This window comes from Panthera uncia (assembly GCF_023721935.1).
Source record: "Panthera uncia isolate 11264 chromosome A3 unlocalized genomic scaffold, Puncia_PCG_1.0 HiC_scaffold_12, whole genome shotgun sequence".
Lineage (NCBI taxonomy): Eukaryota > Metazoa > Chordata > Mammalia > Carnivora > Felidae > Panthera > Panthera uncia.
The window spans coordinates 31,711,342-31,730,479 of record NW_026057579.1 but is presented as its reverse complement, the minus strand read 5'-3'; the positions used below and the strand labels follow the sequence as shown (position 1 = coordinate 31,730,479).

The window sequence follows — 19,138 nt, the reverse complement described above, 5'->3', positions numbered from 1 at the left end:
ATATAATCTTAAAAGATTAACTTACCTATGATAAAGGTTATAAAAATCCCCTCATACCAACTTTCCTCCAAAAATTGAGTAATTAACTTGTTAAAAATGTATTCAGTGTCTTACTTATGGCCTCCCTCTGTAGGAAATATCATATGCCAATTTTTACTAGAGTTTCCTTTTATTCGTTCTAAATTTAGTTTTATTTGTATCATCCCTTGTTCTATTCTGGAAATGTCTTCAATATGGAAAGCCTGTTTTCAGTAATGTCCTCAAAATTTTTAATTTTACAGCTTCTCCTTTTTAACAAAAATATATGCTTTTACAGAAAAAAAATTTGCATAAGTTGTCTTCCAGAACTACCAGCAAAATCCTTTGAGTGAGCTTTCTCATTCTTTTATAATGTAAACATCTTGCTTTTATGACTAAATTCTTGTTTAGCCAGAATATAAAAACATTAAAACATAGTCCTATTTTAATTTTAACTGTTGCAATCATGAAATACATATTCCATAGCTATAGCTGAATTAATGCCTCAGAATGCTTCAGCATGGACATGATATCACAAATCATGAAGTCTAAAATTCAACTGCATTTTGCTAACTTTTTAGAAATGTTGGAACATCGTGTGCAACACTGAGGTATTACGGATTAGGATTCTAATGACCAGATTGCAAAATGTTTCTAAATTTGAAAAAATACTTCCAATGAAATGTTAATAAATCAATCACATGTAGCAAACTTTTTTTTTTAAAGATTTTAAAGTAATCTCTACACCCAACATGGGGCTGGAACCAACAACCCCGAAATCAAAAGCCCCCCAACTCCACTGAGTAAGCCAGCCAGGTGCCCCACATATAACAAACTTTTAAAGATAACTGAAGTGTATTAGTCAGTGAAAGAAGGACCACCCAGTTGCAGATTTGTTTCACATTTTAGTTATCTTATTCAGTAATAATTTGGAAAGGATGGACAGATTTTAAAGTATAAACTGCCACAAATCTTTAGAGCTTTAAAGATACTATATGTCACTCTATAGTCTCATAAATATTAATCAATATTGCCTTGACCACCAGAGTGTACAATCTTATTAACTACAAGATAGAATCTATAAAAAGTGAGCTGCTAAAGATTTCAAATACTAAAAGAAAAAACAAAAATCACAACTGCCATTCCTCTAATAGCTATAACTATAACAAAAATCAGTAAATGCAAATTTTCAAATTTCTAAAATACCTACATACTCCTTAACCACAAAATTAAAATAGACACACAAGAGGAAGTCTGATATAGAATGCTGAAGAGAATGAAAAATATGGACAACTTATCCACTATGTATGAATTGTCTGGTTTTCTCTAATTTTCAATGATGTGAAGAGACATAACTGCAAAGAATGTGCAGTAAAAAAATCTAAACAGGAACGTGTTAACACGAATGTTACATAATATAACAATAACCTGAAGGCTGCTCTGAAAATGAAATTTCAAAATAGTTTAATATAAAGACTTTGAATATTTTATAGCATTTTATTTTTTGCTTGCTTTTAAAGGGACCATAAAATAATTTTTGTATGCTTTTATTAATTTTTAAACACAGGCACATTCACAGATACACATACATCATGCTGTTTTAGGTGCTATGCTCTGAAGGACCATACATTTCTAGTGAAATTTTCCTTCTGAATAAAATCACTGTCAGTGATTAAACAGGCTGCCACTATTTTCCCTGTTGCCATTTATTAAATGTGAAACATCAAAATTATGTATTTTCCAGGCCAATCAATAAGTCTCTGTAGACTACATTTCTCATGAAAGAGCATGATGCAATAACATTCCTACATTGTAATTTTATACAATGTATATTTTACCACAATAAAAATTGTTTTTCATTTCTATTTGGTCTATCTTGTCTGATTCTCCCTTCAGAAAAGCTCAGCAAAGCAATTAAATTTCCTTCTAAAATAAGAAAAAGAAAAACCTTGGTCTGACTCCTACAGAGCCCTAAAAGAAGACAGAAAATGTGATGACCCTTGATATTTCAGAAAATCTGGCATCCCTCCATTCACCAGCCTTTTCCACAGATACAATTCTGTGTGCCAAAGAGATCTGGATTATTTGTTGTTGGTTTTGTCAAGTCAGTAAAAGCAGCAGCACCTACAAGTTTCTCAAACTTTGATCTGCAGATTACCCTGCACTGAATCACCTGACATTCCTGCCCCCCCACCACAGGCCAATCTAAATCGGAGGATCTGACACCATTTCTACCAAGTACTCAGGGTGTGATTCTGACTTCCATCAGATGATTCTGACTTTCTAGCTTTATCCAAAAAATAAAGGAAGAAAAAGAAATAAGTATTCTCCTTTCCTCAGATACATTTTGGACCCAAGTGCCCTCTGTGCCAATCTTTAAATTTCAATATTGCACCTCTCAGCTCAGTGGTTCCCACTCTTTTCTGCACTTGAGAATCACCTGTGGAACTTTTAAAACTCCTGGTATCTCCAGGTCACATTACATACCTATTACATTAGAATGTCGGGGGGGGGGGGGTTGGAAGCCGGACATCAGTAATTTTTTTTAAGTTTATTTATTCATTTGTAGGGGGGAGAGACAGGGGCGCCTGGGTGGCTCAGTCGGTTAAGCGTCCGACTTCGGCTCAGGTCATGATCTCGCAGTCCGTGAGTTCGAGTCCCGCGTTGGGCTCTGTGCTGACAGCTCAGAGCCTGGAGCCTGTTTCAGATTCTGTGTCTCCCTCTCTGTGACCCTCCCCTGTTCATGCTCTGTCTCTCCCTGTCTCAAAAATAAATAAAAAAACGTTAAAAAAAAAAAATGTAGGGGGGAGAGACTAGGAGGAGCAGATAGAGAGGGAGAGAGAGAATCCCAAGCAAGCACTGGACTGTCAGCACAGAGCTCCACATGGGGCTTAAACTCACAAACCACGAGACCATGACCTGAACCAAAATCAAGAGTCAGGCGCTCAACAGACTGAGCCATCCAGGAACCCCAGGCATCAATATTTCTAAAGATCTCTAGTTGAGTGCTATGTATAACAAGATTTTTAAACCACTGCCTTAGCTATTGGATTTATCAGATATAAATTAGAAAATGACCTATAAGGGCCAAGACATAAACTGTATTGGTATTAAGTTTTTAAATTTCCAGATACATCTATGGATTTCCTTTTTATTTTAATCCAGTATGAAAATTTTTGTCAATGCATTAAATTAAAGGCACTTTAAAACTGCTTTTGAAAAAATGTAAGACACACTGTTTCACGTTGATGCAATTAAGATCACGCTATGCATCTAAAGTTCAGAGAAGTTTATCATTATTTCATCTGCACATTAATTTTGGTGATTTTATTTTAAGAAATATCATCATTGAGAAGCCAGCCAAGAAAAAGAGTCAAAGTTCATGTCTTACTTAAAAGCGACTCCAAATGTCCTGTTAACTCCAGACAAATTTTGCTAAATTTAAAATAGCTACAATGTGGTTAGATTTTGCATGAACTCTTTCCCTAATTTCTGACTTGATATCTTATTTCTCTGAAAGAAAATAAGAAGTTTGATATATTGGGGTGCCTGGGTGGCTCAGTCAGTTGGGCATCCAACTTCGGCTCAGGTCATGATCTCGCAGTTTGTGAGTTTGAGCCCCGCGTTGGGCTCTGTGCTGACAGCTTGGAGCTTGGAGCCTGGAGCCTGGAGCCTGCTTCAGATTCTGTGTCTCCCTCTCTCTCTGCCCCTTCCGCCTTCACGCTCTGTCTCTCTCTTTCAAAAATGAATAAACATTAAAAAAAATTTTTTTTAAAAGAAGTAGGATATACTTTCCTCTCATCTTCACTAATTCCAATATATGCTGATTGTATGATCAATTAGTGGCCCTTAAAAAAAAATCTAATGATTCATACAAAAAAAATTTTTTAATCTGACTCTTTCAATACAGGCAAACTGGCCAATCACAACACATCATTTTTAACCATTCAACTTCAACTTGAACATCATCCACTATGCAATACAATAAAATATGGCCATATAATGTATATAAAAGTTCCAAATACTACAAACCATAACTCTGTAAGTTATCCCAAAACAGTAAAATTTTTCAAAATCATACTGATGTTTACACATTTAATACCTGAAATATTTTTGCAAGGGTTTCAATATATACACATTTCACTACATCTTGGAGGCCTCAGAGCTCATGGCAGTGCACTTTCCTTTTAGAAAAATAATTATCACTACAATCAAAATTTTAAAAATTCATGCTTAATAAATTAAAGCATCTTAAATACTAAAAGAATTCTTTCCTAAATTTTCCTTTCTGCTCAAAAAAGTCCCATTTGGAATTATCTTTAATAAAAACTCAAAAAACACAATCTAAACTAACAACTTCTATTTCAATAAGCATACTTTTAGTACAACCTCTAAAGGAATCATACAGGGCAAACTGTAGGGTCATATCCTGACACAGAATGCACAAATATGGCAGCTCCTTTTACATCTGAAAAGAACTCTCTTGGTTAAATTCCAGAACTCTGCTCATAATTTAATCTCACAAGTCAATATCCAATGCCACCTATGAACAAAAAAGAAGTAACATTTGTATCTGTATGTTAAATCAGAGGGGTACTGAAAGTATAAGCCAATAGTGAAGTGGAACACATAGTGTTTAAAACACTTTCTGGGGCGCCTGGGTGGCTCAGTTGGTTGAGCGTCTGACTTCGGCTCAGGTCATGATCTCACAGTCAGTGAGTTCAAGTCCCGCATCAGGCTTGGTGCTGACAGCTCAGAGCCTGGACCTGCAGAGCCTGGACCTGCTTCGGATTCTGTGTCTCCTTCTCTCTCTGCCCCTCCCCCACTTGTGTTGTGTCTCTGTCTCTCAAAAATAAATAAATGTAAAAAATAAAATGAATTTAAAAAAATTAAAACACTATCATAGGAATCAACTTACAAAATTAAAAGTACGAATTGTTATTTGTTAATGTTTATTTGTTTTTGAGAGACAGAGAGAGACACAGCATGAGCAGGGGGAGGGGGCAGAGAGAGAGGGAGGCACAAAACTCAAAGCGGGCTCCAAGCTCTGAGTTGTCAGCACAGAGCCCAAAGCGGAAGTCAATCTCACAAACTGTCAGATCATGACCTGAGCCAAAGTCAGATGCTCAACCAAGTGAGCCACCCAGGATCCCCAAGAATTTTTTGTTTTTACGTAAAACAGAAAAGTTTATAAAGATGAATGTTGGGTCAATATGAGAGAAATCAGTTTATAAGCTTACTCAAGATGCCCAAAAGAAAAAAAAGAAAAAAAAGAAAAAAAAACAAAAAAGAAAATATCAGCACAAAACATAATGAAGAAGCAATCAAAGGCCGTACATTTAAGTCAGAAGTACTTCAACTTGATCTGTAGCTTAGAAATAACTCAACTAGTAGAGACTTTGCTACCATTATCAGGGCCTATACAGCTAGCTCAGCAAGACTCATTCATTACTTGGAAGCAAAAGGTACCACAACAAGGTTTAAAAAAAAAAAAAAATGCTGAGTATTAATTGGGCCTTTCAGGTGTAAACACTAGCCAGTAGGATAATTCCACCTATAAAGGGCTCTGATCTATATCTATTTGTTTCTATTTATAAACACTGAAATTGGTCTGGGGGATGCGAAATGAAACTCCTTTTACTAGACGATACTCATGATACTTTGGTAAAAAATTAAAAAACAAAATTAACAAGCACATGAAGTAGTGCTCAGCATCATTTATCATTAGTAAATAAAATGCACTATCATGGTTACTGGTTATCATCACAAAGATAGGCAATGCCAGGCATTCTCTGAACATGTGGAGAACTAGAACCCTCATACACTGTTGGTAGGAATGGAAAACTGTACAGCCACTTTGTACAGTTTCTTAAGAGTTTAAGCATAAGAGGGGCATCTGGGTAGCTCAGTCAGTTAAGCATCCAACTCTTGATTTGGGCTCGCGGAATGATGTGGCAGCTCGTGAGTTTGAGCCCTGCATCGGGCTCTGCATTGACAGTGATTCTCTCTCCCTCTTTCTCTGCCCCTGTCCTGCTTGTTCAAGCTCCCTCTCTCTCTCAAAATAAATAAATAAATTAAAAAAAAAAAAAGTCAAGCATAAAAGAAGAAAAAAGGAAAAAGTTAAGCATAAACTATACATATGGTTTACATATATATGTGTGTATATATATATATATATATATATGCATACTACATGACCCAGCAATCCAACTCATTAAAATCTAGCCAAGAGAAATAAAAACACGTGTCTACACATATGGTGAATTCATAAACAAAATATGGTATATCTATACAATGGAATATTAGTCAGCAATTAAAAAGAACAAATTACTGGGGCGCCTGGGTGGCTTCCTCTCTCTGCCCCTCCCTCAAAATAAATAAACTTAAAAAAAAAAAAAGACCAAAATACTAATACATGCTACAACACAGATGAACTTCAAAAATGTTATGCTAAGTGGAAGAAGTCAGAATAAATGACTGCACATTGTATGACTCCACTTGTATGGACTTTCCAAAAAAGAAAAACTTACAGACACAGAAAACAAGTCAGTGGCTGACTTCCCTGGGAGTAAGGACAGACTGTAAACATGCTCAAGGAAATTTTGGGAGGTTAATGAAAATGGACTGTGATGTTTTCACAACACTATAAATTTACTGAAAATCAGTAGTACGTTGTATACTTACAAATGAGTGAATTTTAGACTATGTAAATTATACCTCAATAAAAAGAACTAACAAATCTAGTAAACATGATACCTATGTTCAACACCTGCTGACCACTCTCAACTGCCAGACTTCTATTTCACAGCTTATTCTAAGGGCAAAGAAGAGACTGAAACACGTTTATCAACTGCACTACATCTACAGCTTGTAGTTATCATTCAACCAACAATAATCAAGGACTTACTACAAGCAAGATACTGTGTATTGCTCTCCTTTGCTAAATGACGGTCACCTTTAGACACAGAAGAAAAACCATACTCTACACTGTCTTTTTTTCTACAGCTGTTTTAAATACAATGCAAAGGGAACAATAAAAATCAAGCATTTGGGTTTACTGAAGGATGGATTATTACAAACAATAAACTTTTTTTTTAATGTTTATTTTTGAGAGAGACAGAGACAAAGCACGAGCAGGGGAGGGTCAGAGAGAGGGAGACACAGAATCCGAAGCAGATTCCAGGCTCTGAGCTGTCACCACAGAGCCCAACACGACGCGGGGCCTGAACTCACAAACTGCGAGAACCTGACCTGAGGCGAAGTCAGTTGCTCAATTGATTGAGCCACCCAGGCACCCCCCACTGTGAACACACTCACCATCATTTCATCTGCCCTTACTCATGAAGCACTGCTTCAACGCAGGCATCACCTAGGTATATAAGAAGGAACTGGATATATTTTACCAGAAGAAAAGTCAGAGGTTAGGGGAAACAGAAGAAACATAATAAATGTTAAAGGATAGGCAGCCCACACGAAGTGTCTTTAACTTCACCTAACACACTGAGTAAAATCAGCTAAATCCTTTCCAAAACAAATTGTTTCACCACAATCCAGAAAATGTCCAATCATTATTCACTTTTCCTGCTTGACCTCCAATTCTACCATTTAGATTTATCCTCTTTGCATATACAGATGTTTACTTATCCTCTTTCCTATAAATTGTAAGAAATAAGTGATAGGAACACATAACAATGTTTATTTAGGGAATACTTTAATATTTCTTTAAGCAGGGATATATTTCTACAGGTTATCACTCCTGTTACTTAAAAGAAAACTGTTAGTTCATTCAACAAATATTTACAGGGCACAAGAACAGGAAGACAAAAAAGACACATGTCCTAAAAGAGCTTATATTCTGTTCATTAAGTAAACTCAAAAACCAGGAAATATATAAGAGAACACTTAGTGGGTGCCTGGGTTGCTCAATCGGTTAAGCCTCGGACTTCAGCTCAGGTGATGATCTCGCAGTTGGTGAGTTCAGGCCCCACATCGGGTTCCCTGCTGTCAGCACAGACCCTAATCTGGATCCTCTGCGCGCCCCTCCACCCCCGCCTCTCCCTGGCTTGCACTTTCTATCTCTCAAAAATACACATTAAAAAAAAAAAAAGACAACACTTGGTATATTAAGCATTCCTTATTACAATCATACAGGTAATTAAGATAATGCCAACCCTGTTCTCCTGTTTCCATCTAAGGTACTGCTGGAGGAGGCTCTGCTATTCATCTACATGGCATTTAAAACCACCCCTAACAACAAAGTGTTAAAAATTCACTCCAAACCTATCATCTCTTGAAAATAAAGAAAATTTCTATCGGTTGCTTTATAACTAAAAAAGTCTAAACTCTTAAAGAATAAAGGAAATCAGATATTGAATAAGTCATCAATTAACTATAACAAAAAATTATAAAGCACCTCAGATATCTGAACAAACAACTCCTACCTTACCAAAACGAAGCAACAAACCATAAAATCATTCTTGGAATTAGAGAAACGTTCCCCCAAAATATTATCAAAGATGAACCAAGAATGAATCTCAGTATTTCCTTTTTGCCTCTCTCTCTCTCTCTCTCTCTCTCTCTCTCACACACACACACACACACACACACACACACACACACACAGAAAGGAAGAGTGAGCAAGGGGGGAGGGGAGAGAGAGAAAACACAATAAATGCTAACTATTATGATCCAAATGCTTTCCAAAAAGATGAACAAGGGTCATCTGGGACAGCCAGTTGCAGAATTTACAAATATATCTCCATGATTCAATCATATTTTTATTTTTTTTTTTTCAACGTTTTTTATTTATTTTTGGGACAGAGAGAGACAGAGCATGAACGGGGGAGGGGCAGTGAGAGAGGGAGACACAGAATCGGAAACAGGCTCCAGGCTCTGAGCCATCAGCCCAGAGCCCGACGCGGGGCTCGAACTCACGGACCGCGAGATCGTGACCTGGCTGAAGTCGGACGCTCAACCGACTGCGCCACCCAGGCGCCCCTCAATCATATTTTTAAAGAAAAAAAGTACAGATGAAAGGAAAGAGTAACTACAATCAAGGATAAAGAGGAGACAGTTTTAGTAGAGTCCCAAATGCCACCATGATTTCACAATTTAAATATTAAGCTCCAAATAATAGGCTAACTTGCCAATGGAAAATGTTATTTTGTGGGTTTTTTCTCAAAAGCTGTAAGCTGCCCTAAGTCATCCACATTCTCTTCACCAGTAACCTTTATCACTAACAGCTTATAGATATATTTTTTGAGAGTTAGCACAGAACAGGATTTTTAAGTATAGTTCTGCAGTAGTATTCCATAAAAAAACTCAAGACACCCAAATGAAAACCAAATCTATAATCATTACCCTCTCTCTTCTCCCAAGCACCACTCTCCAACTAGGCAGTGATAAGACAAGAATACAAAGATATAGGGGCACCTGAGTGGCTCAGTGGGTTAAGCATCTCTCCTGATTTAGGCTCAGGTCATGATCTCGAGGTTGTGATATTGAGCCCCGCGTCCAGCTCTCCGCTGAAGGCGGAACCTACTGGCGATTCTCTCCTCTCTCTGCCCTCCCCTGCTCATGCTCTCTCCGTCTCTCTCAAAATAAATAAATTTTAAAAGTAAAAGGAATACATCCAGAGATATAAACAAAGGCTTCTAATTATTATTTTGGGAGCTCTAATACTTAGACGAACCTCCTGATAAAATCTTTGTACCCCTATTTCACAGTTTCCAACAGAATTCCAAACGTAATAAACATAAAATCATTAGAGTACTAAAAGAAAATTGAGGTATATGATACCATAATCTTGATGATGGAGGATGTCCTAAACATAACATCTAAGTCAGAAATCACTCTTTAGTGAGAAGATTGATAAATTTGACTATACAAAAGCTTCTATTATTAAGTGTAAAAAAAAATGGCAAAGCACATGTACAATGTAATTCTACTTTTTTTATATTTTAATTTTTCACACAGATTATACCAAAATGTTAATTTAACTCTACGTGGGGAGACTATATATGTTATTTGAATTTATACCTTTATTTCCTAAGTTTTTTACAATAAGAACATATGATTTTTAAAATTAAAAAAATTTACATCTTTCTTCCCTTCAAAAAAATAAAATCTAGGTTTTTCAGCCATGGCTGTCTGCCCATTTCCTTCAGGTAAAAAGATTAAAACTAAAAAATAAATAAACTGAGCATGGGTTAAATAACAGAACCCACAAATGAATAGAGCATGAGTTAAATAACATAAGTGTATCTAACAATTGAATGTAGTTACTAAGCAGTAGAGAGACAAATAAAAAAATCCACCTATCAGCATATTCATTTTCGACAATGGCACCAAACCCATCCAATGAGAAAAGTATTTATTAAAAATTGGTGAATTTGGTGGTGACTATAGTTAACAATACTGTATTGTATACTTGAAAGTTGCTACTAAAAAAATCTTAAATATTCTCACACTAACAAAAATAGCAGCAACCACATGGTAAATATGTGAGGTGAAGGATGTGTTAAGTAACTTCACTGTGGTGAACATTTGGTAAAATATACATGTGTCAACCGTACACCTTAAACTTATACAATGTTATATGTCAGTTATGTATCAATAAAGCTGGAAAAAAATGGTACAGGATAATCTAAACAACTGGATAGGGGAAATATGGGGGGGAGGGGTGAACCTTGACCCTTAACTCACACCATACACTAAAATTGGCTTCACATGTATCCTAGACCTAAACATAAAAGTTAAAACTATAGGGGCGCCTGGGTGGCGCAGTTGGTTGGGCGTCCGACTTCAGCCAGGTCACGATCTCGCGGTCCGTGAGTTCGAGCCCCGCGTCAGGCTCTGGGCTGACGGCTCGGAGCCTGGAGCCTGTTTCCGATTCTGTGTCTCCCTCTCTCTCTGCCCCTCCCCCGTTCATGCTCTGTCTCTCTCTGTCCCAAAAATAAATAAAAAACGTTGAAAAAAAAAAAATTTAAAAAAAAAGAAAAAGTTAAAACTATAAAACTTCCAGAAGAAAGCAAAACAGAATATCTTTGTAACACGGGGATAGCAAGCCTCTTAGGCAGGAAAAGCAATAATCATAAAAAATTGACTGAAACAAAACTAACAAACAAAAAAAAACATGCCACAGACTAGGGGAAAAATTGGCAAAACATATTTGAGAAAGAACTGTATATAGGATACATAAGAACTTGTGTAACTCAATAATAAAAATAAAGGGAAAAACCCCAAATTTTTTTAATGTTTACTTCATTTATTTTGAGAGTGTGGGGGAGAAGGGCAGAGAGAAAGGGAGAAAGACAGAATCACAAGCAGGCTCCAGCTGTCAGCGCAGAGCCCAACATCGGGCTCAATCCCACAAACCGTGAGAGGGTGACCTGAGCCAAAATCAAAAGTCAACGTTTAACCAACTAAGCCACCCAGGCTCCCTAAGAACCCAAATTTTTTAAATGAGCAAAAATTTGAACAAATATTTCACAAAGGAAGGTACACAAATGGCCAGTAAGTGCCTGAAAAAGTATTATCATTACTTATCAGAGAAATGTAAATTAAAATCACACCGAGATACCACTACCCACCCACAAAGTGGCTAAAATTTAAAAATCTCAGTGTTGGGGCACCTGGGTGTCTCAGCTGGTTAAGTGCCTGACTTTGGCCCAGGTCATGATCTCACAATTCGTGGGTTCAATCCCCACTTTGGGCTCTGTGCTCACAGCTTAGAGCCTGGAGCCTGCTTCAGATTCTGTGTCTCTCTCCCTCTCTGCCCCTCCCCTGCTCATGCTCTGTCTCAAGAATAAACAAACATTTAAAAAATAAAGTAAAATAAAGTAAAATAAAATAAAATAAAATAAAATAAAATAAAATAAAATAAAATAAAATTCAGTGTTGAGGAGGAACTGGAATGCTCATTCACTGTTGTGGGAGTGTCAAATTATATGACCACTTTGGAAAGAGATCTGGAAGCTTTTTTTTTTTTTTAAGATTTTATTTTTAAATAATCTCTACAGCAGCCAGCCAGGCGCCCCAGTCTGGCAGTTCTTAAAAATTACATAAACACCCACCTCTAGCAGCTCTTAAAAATTAAACACATACCTATCCTATGACCTAGCAAATCCAATACTAGGTATTTACCCAAAAGAAATGAAAACATGTCCTCATAAAGACTTAATATAAGATTGTTCTTAGCAAGCTTTATTAACACTCAAAGTACACTGAGATGCCTGGGTAGCTTAGTCAGTTAAGTATCTGACTCTTGACTTCAGCTCAGATCATGATCTCACGGTTTGAGAATTTGAGCCCCCACGTCAGACTCCCATACTGGTGGCACGGAGCCTGCTTGGGATTCTCTCTCTCCCTCTCTGCACCTCCACTACTTGTGCTCTCTTTCAAAATAAATAAATAAACTTAAAAAAAAAAAAAAAGCCTAAGTATATTATATATACTAGCCAAAAACTAAAAACAGCCCAAATATCTATTAACAGGAAATGGCTAAAAGACTATGGTTTACACATATAATGGAATACTGCTCTCAGTCCTAAGAAAGGAATAAACTGTTGATATACACAATAACATGGCTAAATCTCAACAACTACGCTGAGCTAAATAAAATAAGCCAGATACAAAAGAGTACACGCTACATAGGATTCCATTTATATGACGTTCTACAAGAGGCTAAAGTAATCTTTAGTAGGAAAAAAAATCAGAAGAGTGATAGAATCTAAGGGAATGGGATGTGGAATTAGCTGAAAAGCCATATAAGGAAGATTTTTGGGTTAGTAATAATGTTCTGTATCTTGGTAAGGATTTGTATTACACAGGTGTGTGCCTTTGTCAAAAGTCATCAATAGTACACTTAAGATCTGTGCATTTCATTGTATGTAAATTTAATCTTTAAAAAGCTTAAATAAATATTGAGCTCTACTCAACGGAATGCACGCTAGGGGCCCCCGGCTGGCTCAGGGGGGAGAGTGTGCATACACCTTAATCTTGAGGTCGTTAGTACAAGTCTCACGTTGTGGGGGAGACTGTACTTTAAAAAAAATTTTAACTTATTCAGGGGCACCTGTGTGACTGAGTCAGTTAAGCATCTGACTCTAGGTCTCAGCTCAGGTCTTAATCTCAGGGTGGTGAGTTCAAGCCCCATGCTGGGTTCCATGCTGGGCACAAAGCCAACTGGAAGGAAGGAAGGAAGGAAGGAAGGAAGGAAGGAAAAGAAGAAAGAGAAAGAAATGCATGCTGAAGTATTTAAAAGACAAGCATACTGATAGCTACAACTTAAATGAATCAAAAACAAAAAAACATACTGATAGATGGATAAAGGATAAACGTACTGATAGATGTAATAAAGCAAATACAGCAAAATATTAATTAGTTGGAAAGTATACAGATGTTCACTATCAATTCTTTCAACTTTACTATAGTTTGAAATTTTCCATAATAAAATGTTGGGGGAAAATTTTAACTCTACCCATTACTTTGTTATGTTGAAAATAGCGTATCTGAAAACCCAACAAATTCCACTCCTAAATATATACCCTAGCCTACAGATAGCCTAGTCCTTCACATGGACTCCAGTGATGTTCACAGCAACAATGTCCATAACAGTAGAAAAGAAAAGAATAACAATCTAAATATCCATCAAATAGAGTGGAGCACTTAAGACTGGTTTCCATAGCACTGAAATGAATAAACCACATTGTGGGTGCATCTTAGAAATAAAACTTTTGACTGGAAAAAGCAAGTCACAAAAGAACACACTACATACGTTTTAACTTTTTTTTAAATGTTAAAGAATTAAGTAAAGCTAAACAGTACTGTTTAGGGAAATATACAAATGTAATTTACAAAATAAAGCAAAGAAATAATACAAAAATGCCAAGGTAATAGGAGCGGACACAGAAAGACTGATGAAGCAGCAGCAACACCCAAACACAGTAACTTCAAAATGCTAGTGTTCTGTTCATCCAATTGGGCAGTGATTTCATGGATGTTTGTTTTTTATGCTTCATAATTCATATTTGAGCTCTATATTCTCTTAATGTTTAGAATATTTCAGAATTCAAAATGGGAAAAGAGAACTATGAGCTCATGACTCAACCAAAACAACTTAGGTTTCAAGATAATTATTTCACAATTTCTTTACAACTACAGTATTTAAAACATATAGAAGTCTACACTACCCTTATATTAGGGCAAGATGTTTCCAAATTCAGAATATTTTAGATTTCAGAATGGTAATAAAGTACATATACCATATACACTACATTCCTGAAAACCCTCTTTTGAGTCTGCAGTAGTACCCTGAAATCAAACACATTAGTATTTCCCCAAGGAAAGCTATTCCTACTTACACCAAGAGGGACAAACTGATTATAAATATTCTAACATCAGATCCGGTCAGAGGTTATCATCATGCAAGTTTTACCAAAAACTTGGTTTTGAGAGTTCTTTACATGCAGCAAAACTGTGGGTGAGGGACTGTGAACCTGTACTTTCAAAGACACTCAACTTCACCTAAACAGCAAATGCCATAAATTACTTTTTGAAACCTCTCCAGCCAATTCATTTTCTTTAATAATCATAAAAATGCAAGTTTTTAAAAATTTTTTTAAGTTTATTTATTTTTGAGAGCGAGCGAGTGAGAGAGAGAGAGAGAGAAAGCACACAGGCATGGGAGGGGCAAAGAGAGAGAAAGACAGAATCTAAAGCAGGCTCAGGGCTCTGAGCTGTCAGCGCAGAGCCTGATGACATCATGACCTGAGCCGAAGCCAGATGCTTAACCAACTGAGCCACCCAGGCGCCCCAAAAGAGCAAGTTTTAAGTAAAGTAATCCCATTGATGCTAAAGATGCCCCATTTTTATTTCACAAAGAAGAACGTGTATAAAACAATTTTTCAATTTTTATTTCACTTCACTTTTATATCTTTATGGTAGTTGCACTTATTACACGGTGGGGAAAAAATACACATAAAATTTTACTATAATTAGGTCGATAACCAGTACTAAGCTGAAATCTAAGCACTGTGGTAAATATTTTCATATAGTTTACCAGTATAATGAAATCAATCAAGTAAAGCATTTTGTATTCTAAGTCACTCAAGTTCACAAATAAAATTTTAATCCCCTTTCCCCATCAGCACCAGTCTTCCGTAAGTTTCCTCAAGCCTGAATCCTACAGGTTATTATAACCATCTACTCTTTTAAAAAATAAAACACATCAAAACCCAAAAGCAGAGCTCAGGAAAGACATCTTTCCAACTGCACCTGGCTGGCTCAGTTGGTAGATCTCGAGGTTATGGGTTTGAGCCCCACACTGGGTATAAAGATTACAAACTAAACTAAACTAAGCTAAACTCTCTCCAGCATAACGCTAAAGTACAATTCTTTTTAGCAGATTATTTGGGAAAACAGTATGAGAAGCTGAGTCCTAACAACAAAACATGGGTGTTTACCAAAAAGTTTCAAACACTACAAAAGCATACCACTGAAATCCCTCCCCTCCAAAAAAAGTATTATAGAAACAGACCTCTCTCAAAACTCTATTTTTAAATAATACCAAGCAGCCCACAACCTGCAAACACAAAAGGGATATACTCTCTTCAGATTAATCTAAGGACCCATGTAATAAAGCAGGGAGCCTCTGCAGAGAAAATTTAGCCTTTTAACACTGACATGGTCTTAGAATCCAGCTTTATCTATGCTTGATGATTGCTAGCACTTCTCTGATGGCAAATTCAGATTATAATGCTGCTTACTGAAAATTACATAGCAAGGAATAGTTGCCAATAAAACCATTTTCCTTTTCAAAGGAAATTTAAAGCAATTAACTATGCTAAAGGCAAGCACAAGTGAGCTAAATTTAACGAGCACAACAACGCACCAAGCACTGAGTTAAGCGCTTTGCGTGTAATCTCACGTAACATTTTTTCCTACAGATTTTACCGTCTAAGAATAATTATACAGTAACTTCTGGTGTATTTCTTCTCCATACTTTTGTCATCTTAGTACGCGGCTTTAAACGGTGCTCTCTGAACTCCTGAAGGAAGTAACTAAGACCCATGCTGTGTTGTTAAGTTTTTTCCTCTGTTAAAGAAAAAACTACTCGTTTTCTATAATAAAACCAACAGAAATGCCCTATTCGGTGAAACAGTCAAAGGTGACACGCAGGCTGCATCCCAACCATTCCATCATGAGCATTTCAAGAAGTATGTTTTTATAACACTCTTGTGGAGATTAATTCATTGGGTTTCTGTCTAGAAGGATAAAAAAGTTCCTGGAAATGAACAGAGTAGTGGTGACGGCTGTACCACAACGCGAGTGTCATTAATGCCACAGAACTGTACACTCAAAAATGGTTAAAATGGTAAATTCTATGTTACCACACACACACACACACACACAGACCAACTCATTCTATCTTGCACAATGAAACACACGTAACTTAAAACTAACTACAACGCAGTTGAGACTTTTTTTCAGCTCATCAATTCGCAACACAAGCACTGCGACCTGGCTGCAAAGAAGAGTAGGGGCCAATCTGCGGCCCGGTTAGGTTCACTCCAACTCAGAACCACAACATTCAATCAACTGAAACAGCAGGAGCAGAAGGTGTCGGGTCAGCAGCAGGTAACGTCAGCTCTCGCACCAACAACACGTCACCTTACTGAAAGCGTCAAGTGTCCCGGCAGGACTGAGCACGCCAGCAATGAATGGGCCCAACTGTTTACTAAACACGCGTGATGTTTCACTTTCAAAAACAGCCTTCGTCTTCGTGGTTTAGAAAACACCGTACGAAATGGAACGACGAACACGTCACGGGCAGAAAACAGCTTGGGCTCGGGCTCAGGCTCAAAATAACCTGGAGAGCGAACATCGGTAAAGACCCAAGAAATGACAGTGACGTGCAAAACCTTTCTATGTGGGGCTGAATACGAACCTGACGAATCCTGGAGGTTCGCGGCGCTATTTTTAACTGAACTTTCTGGCCTTGGGTCAAAGTTTTGCTAGCAAAATACCGCAGCGAAAATGCTGGGAGCGAAGCCCAGAGTCCCTGCTCCGGCGCAGGAAAAGCTGTGCCCTTCACGCAACCCCTCGTGCCCCCCGCCGAAGCCGGCCGAAGCCGCCCGAAGCCCGACCAGGGGGGCCGCCGTGCCTCACACAAAACTCGGCGGAAGAAAGCGCCCAGCGCTCGAGCCAGGACGCGGCGCATCGCCGCATTCTGCTCCCCGCACAGCAAGAGACGCGCTCGTCGGGCAGTTCCTGCACTTTGGCCAAAGTGAGCACTGAGTCACCCTGCAAAGGACTCCAGGAACCGCAAAAGGTGACCAATGACTTCGGAAGAAAAGTCAGTTCAGCACTGGAAAGGGAGGAGGCACAGTTCTCAGCACGTACGGTCGCCCGGCTTCCCGACGCGGGGACTAGAACGGAACGTGGGTTCTGGGCGAGAAGACCCACCGCATCCAAGCACCACCCACGCAAATTCTAGTCCTCCCGGGCGGATCTAACATCCGGAGCATCTTTCTCACTTTCTCCGCCTCCCCAGGGTAAAAATCCACACCTCCTGTTCCCACAAAGAGCACACGAACCAAAGTGTCTGAGATGCAATCGTCTAACCTAACAAAACAAAAATAAGAAATAAGCAATCCCCCCTCCCCCCCACGGTGCATTTCCAGTTGGTAAAAAAAAAAAAAAAAAAAAATACTCCTTCGTTAATCGAGGGCCAGCTAGCGGACTTGACGTGCTTATTCACTTGTATTTCACGGGCTGTCTTGGGAGACAGACGCAATGAAAAGGAGAGATTGATTCTACTCGGCAGTGCAGACTGGAGTCTTCGGCTCGGGCTCAACAACCTCGGGCAACTAAATTTGCAGAAGTTACAATGCACTAATCGCAACCCTGGAGGTTCAAGGACACCTGAAGCCACACGAAAACTTTAGCGACGCCTTTCAAGGTGGCAGACCGCAGGGAGAACGAGGACAGCTCTTTGTCATCCACCCCAGGTGGGGACTCCCCACAGCGAGAGCATCAAGTTTCTCCTCCGCGGCTCCGACCCCGCGTCCCCACGCAGCACGCCGCTCTTTCAAACTGGCTAGTCCGCTGAATGAAAGAGCAAATCCTGCACCCCACCTCCCCAAACCGAGAGGGCGGGCGGGAAGGAGAAGAGGGGTGTTCCCTCCCAGGGCTCCAGGAAAGGGGGCGGCCGCGGAGGACACCGGCGCCGGGAGGTGGAAGGGAAGGAATCAGACGTGGGTCCCTCCTGCTGGAACTTAGTCGCAGGAGTGTCTGGCCTCCGACCCGGGGCCCGGCTGCCGGAAGCTGGGCGGGGTGGGGCGAGACCTCCCTCCCACGGATGGGTGGGCACAGAGCGGGGATCGGAGGCAGGCGCTCGTAGAGCGGGGAGGGCGCCGGGGGCCCCGGCCACCTACCAGCAAGCTCTCCACGTTGATGGGCGAGCGAGGGTCTCGGATCAGCGCCTCCAGCTTCCTCTGGCGGCTCGCGCCCGCCCCGTCCCCCGACACGGCCTCGGGGGCGCCGGGCATTTTCCCCGTCGCCGGGGGCCGGCTCATGCCGCCGCCGCCCGGCCCCGCACTCCCCGCTCCCCGCGCTCCGGCCCGGGCGCCTCGGGGCCTAGCGCCGCCCCCGAACCGCCGGCCCCGGGCGGGGCTCCGCCAGGGCCCACCGCCCGCCTCTAGCCCCGGCTTCGGGTCTCCGCGCCGGTCCCGGGCCTGAGGCCGTCCGAGGGGCCGCCCGGCCCGGCCGGGAGCGGCGAGGAGCAGACGGCGTCCCCGCCCCTCAGTCAGATTCGCGCCGCCCGGTCCGCTCGTCCGCCGCGGGCTCCCTCAGGACTCCGAGGGCGGGAGCGGGGAAGCGGCGCGGCCACCGCCGGGCCCGGACCGCCCCGCCCTCTGGGGCTCCGGGAGGCTTGAAGCCCGGGCTCAGACAACTACGGCCGCCGCCAGCCCGCCCCCATGCTCGCCGCGGCCGCCTCGGTCCCACAAGCCCGCTCCCCTCGCACACTCCCGCGCGGCGCCCGTCTCCGGCCGCGCGCAGCCGCTACCCACAAGCCCCTCGGGCCGCGGCCGCCGGCGCGCGCCCCCACTCGCCCCGA

At 40.2% G+C, this 19,138-nt stretch overlaps 1 protein-coding gene across 1 annotated transcript in view; it reads right to left on the bottom strand.

Annotated features, from left to right (window-relative positions):
- The window catches only part of ROCK2 (Rho associated coiled-coil containing protein kinase 2), a 136,531-nt gene extending 117,437 nt beyond the window's left edge, over window positions 1–19,094 (bottom strand). Inside the window, exon 1 of the mRNA XM_049652519.1 lies at window positions 18,456–19,094. Coding sequence (XP_049508476.1) covers window positions 18,456–18,596 — 141 coding nt within the window. The 5' untranslated portion in view covers window positions 18,597–19,094. The remainder of the gene's footprint in view (window positions 1–18,455) is intronic.
- Between the last annotated feature and the right edge of the window lie 44 nt (window positions 19,095–19,138).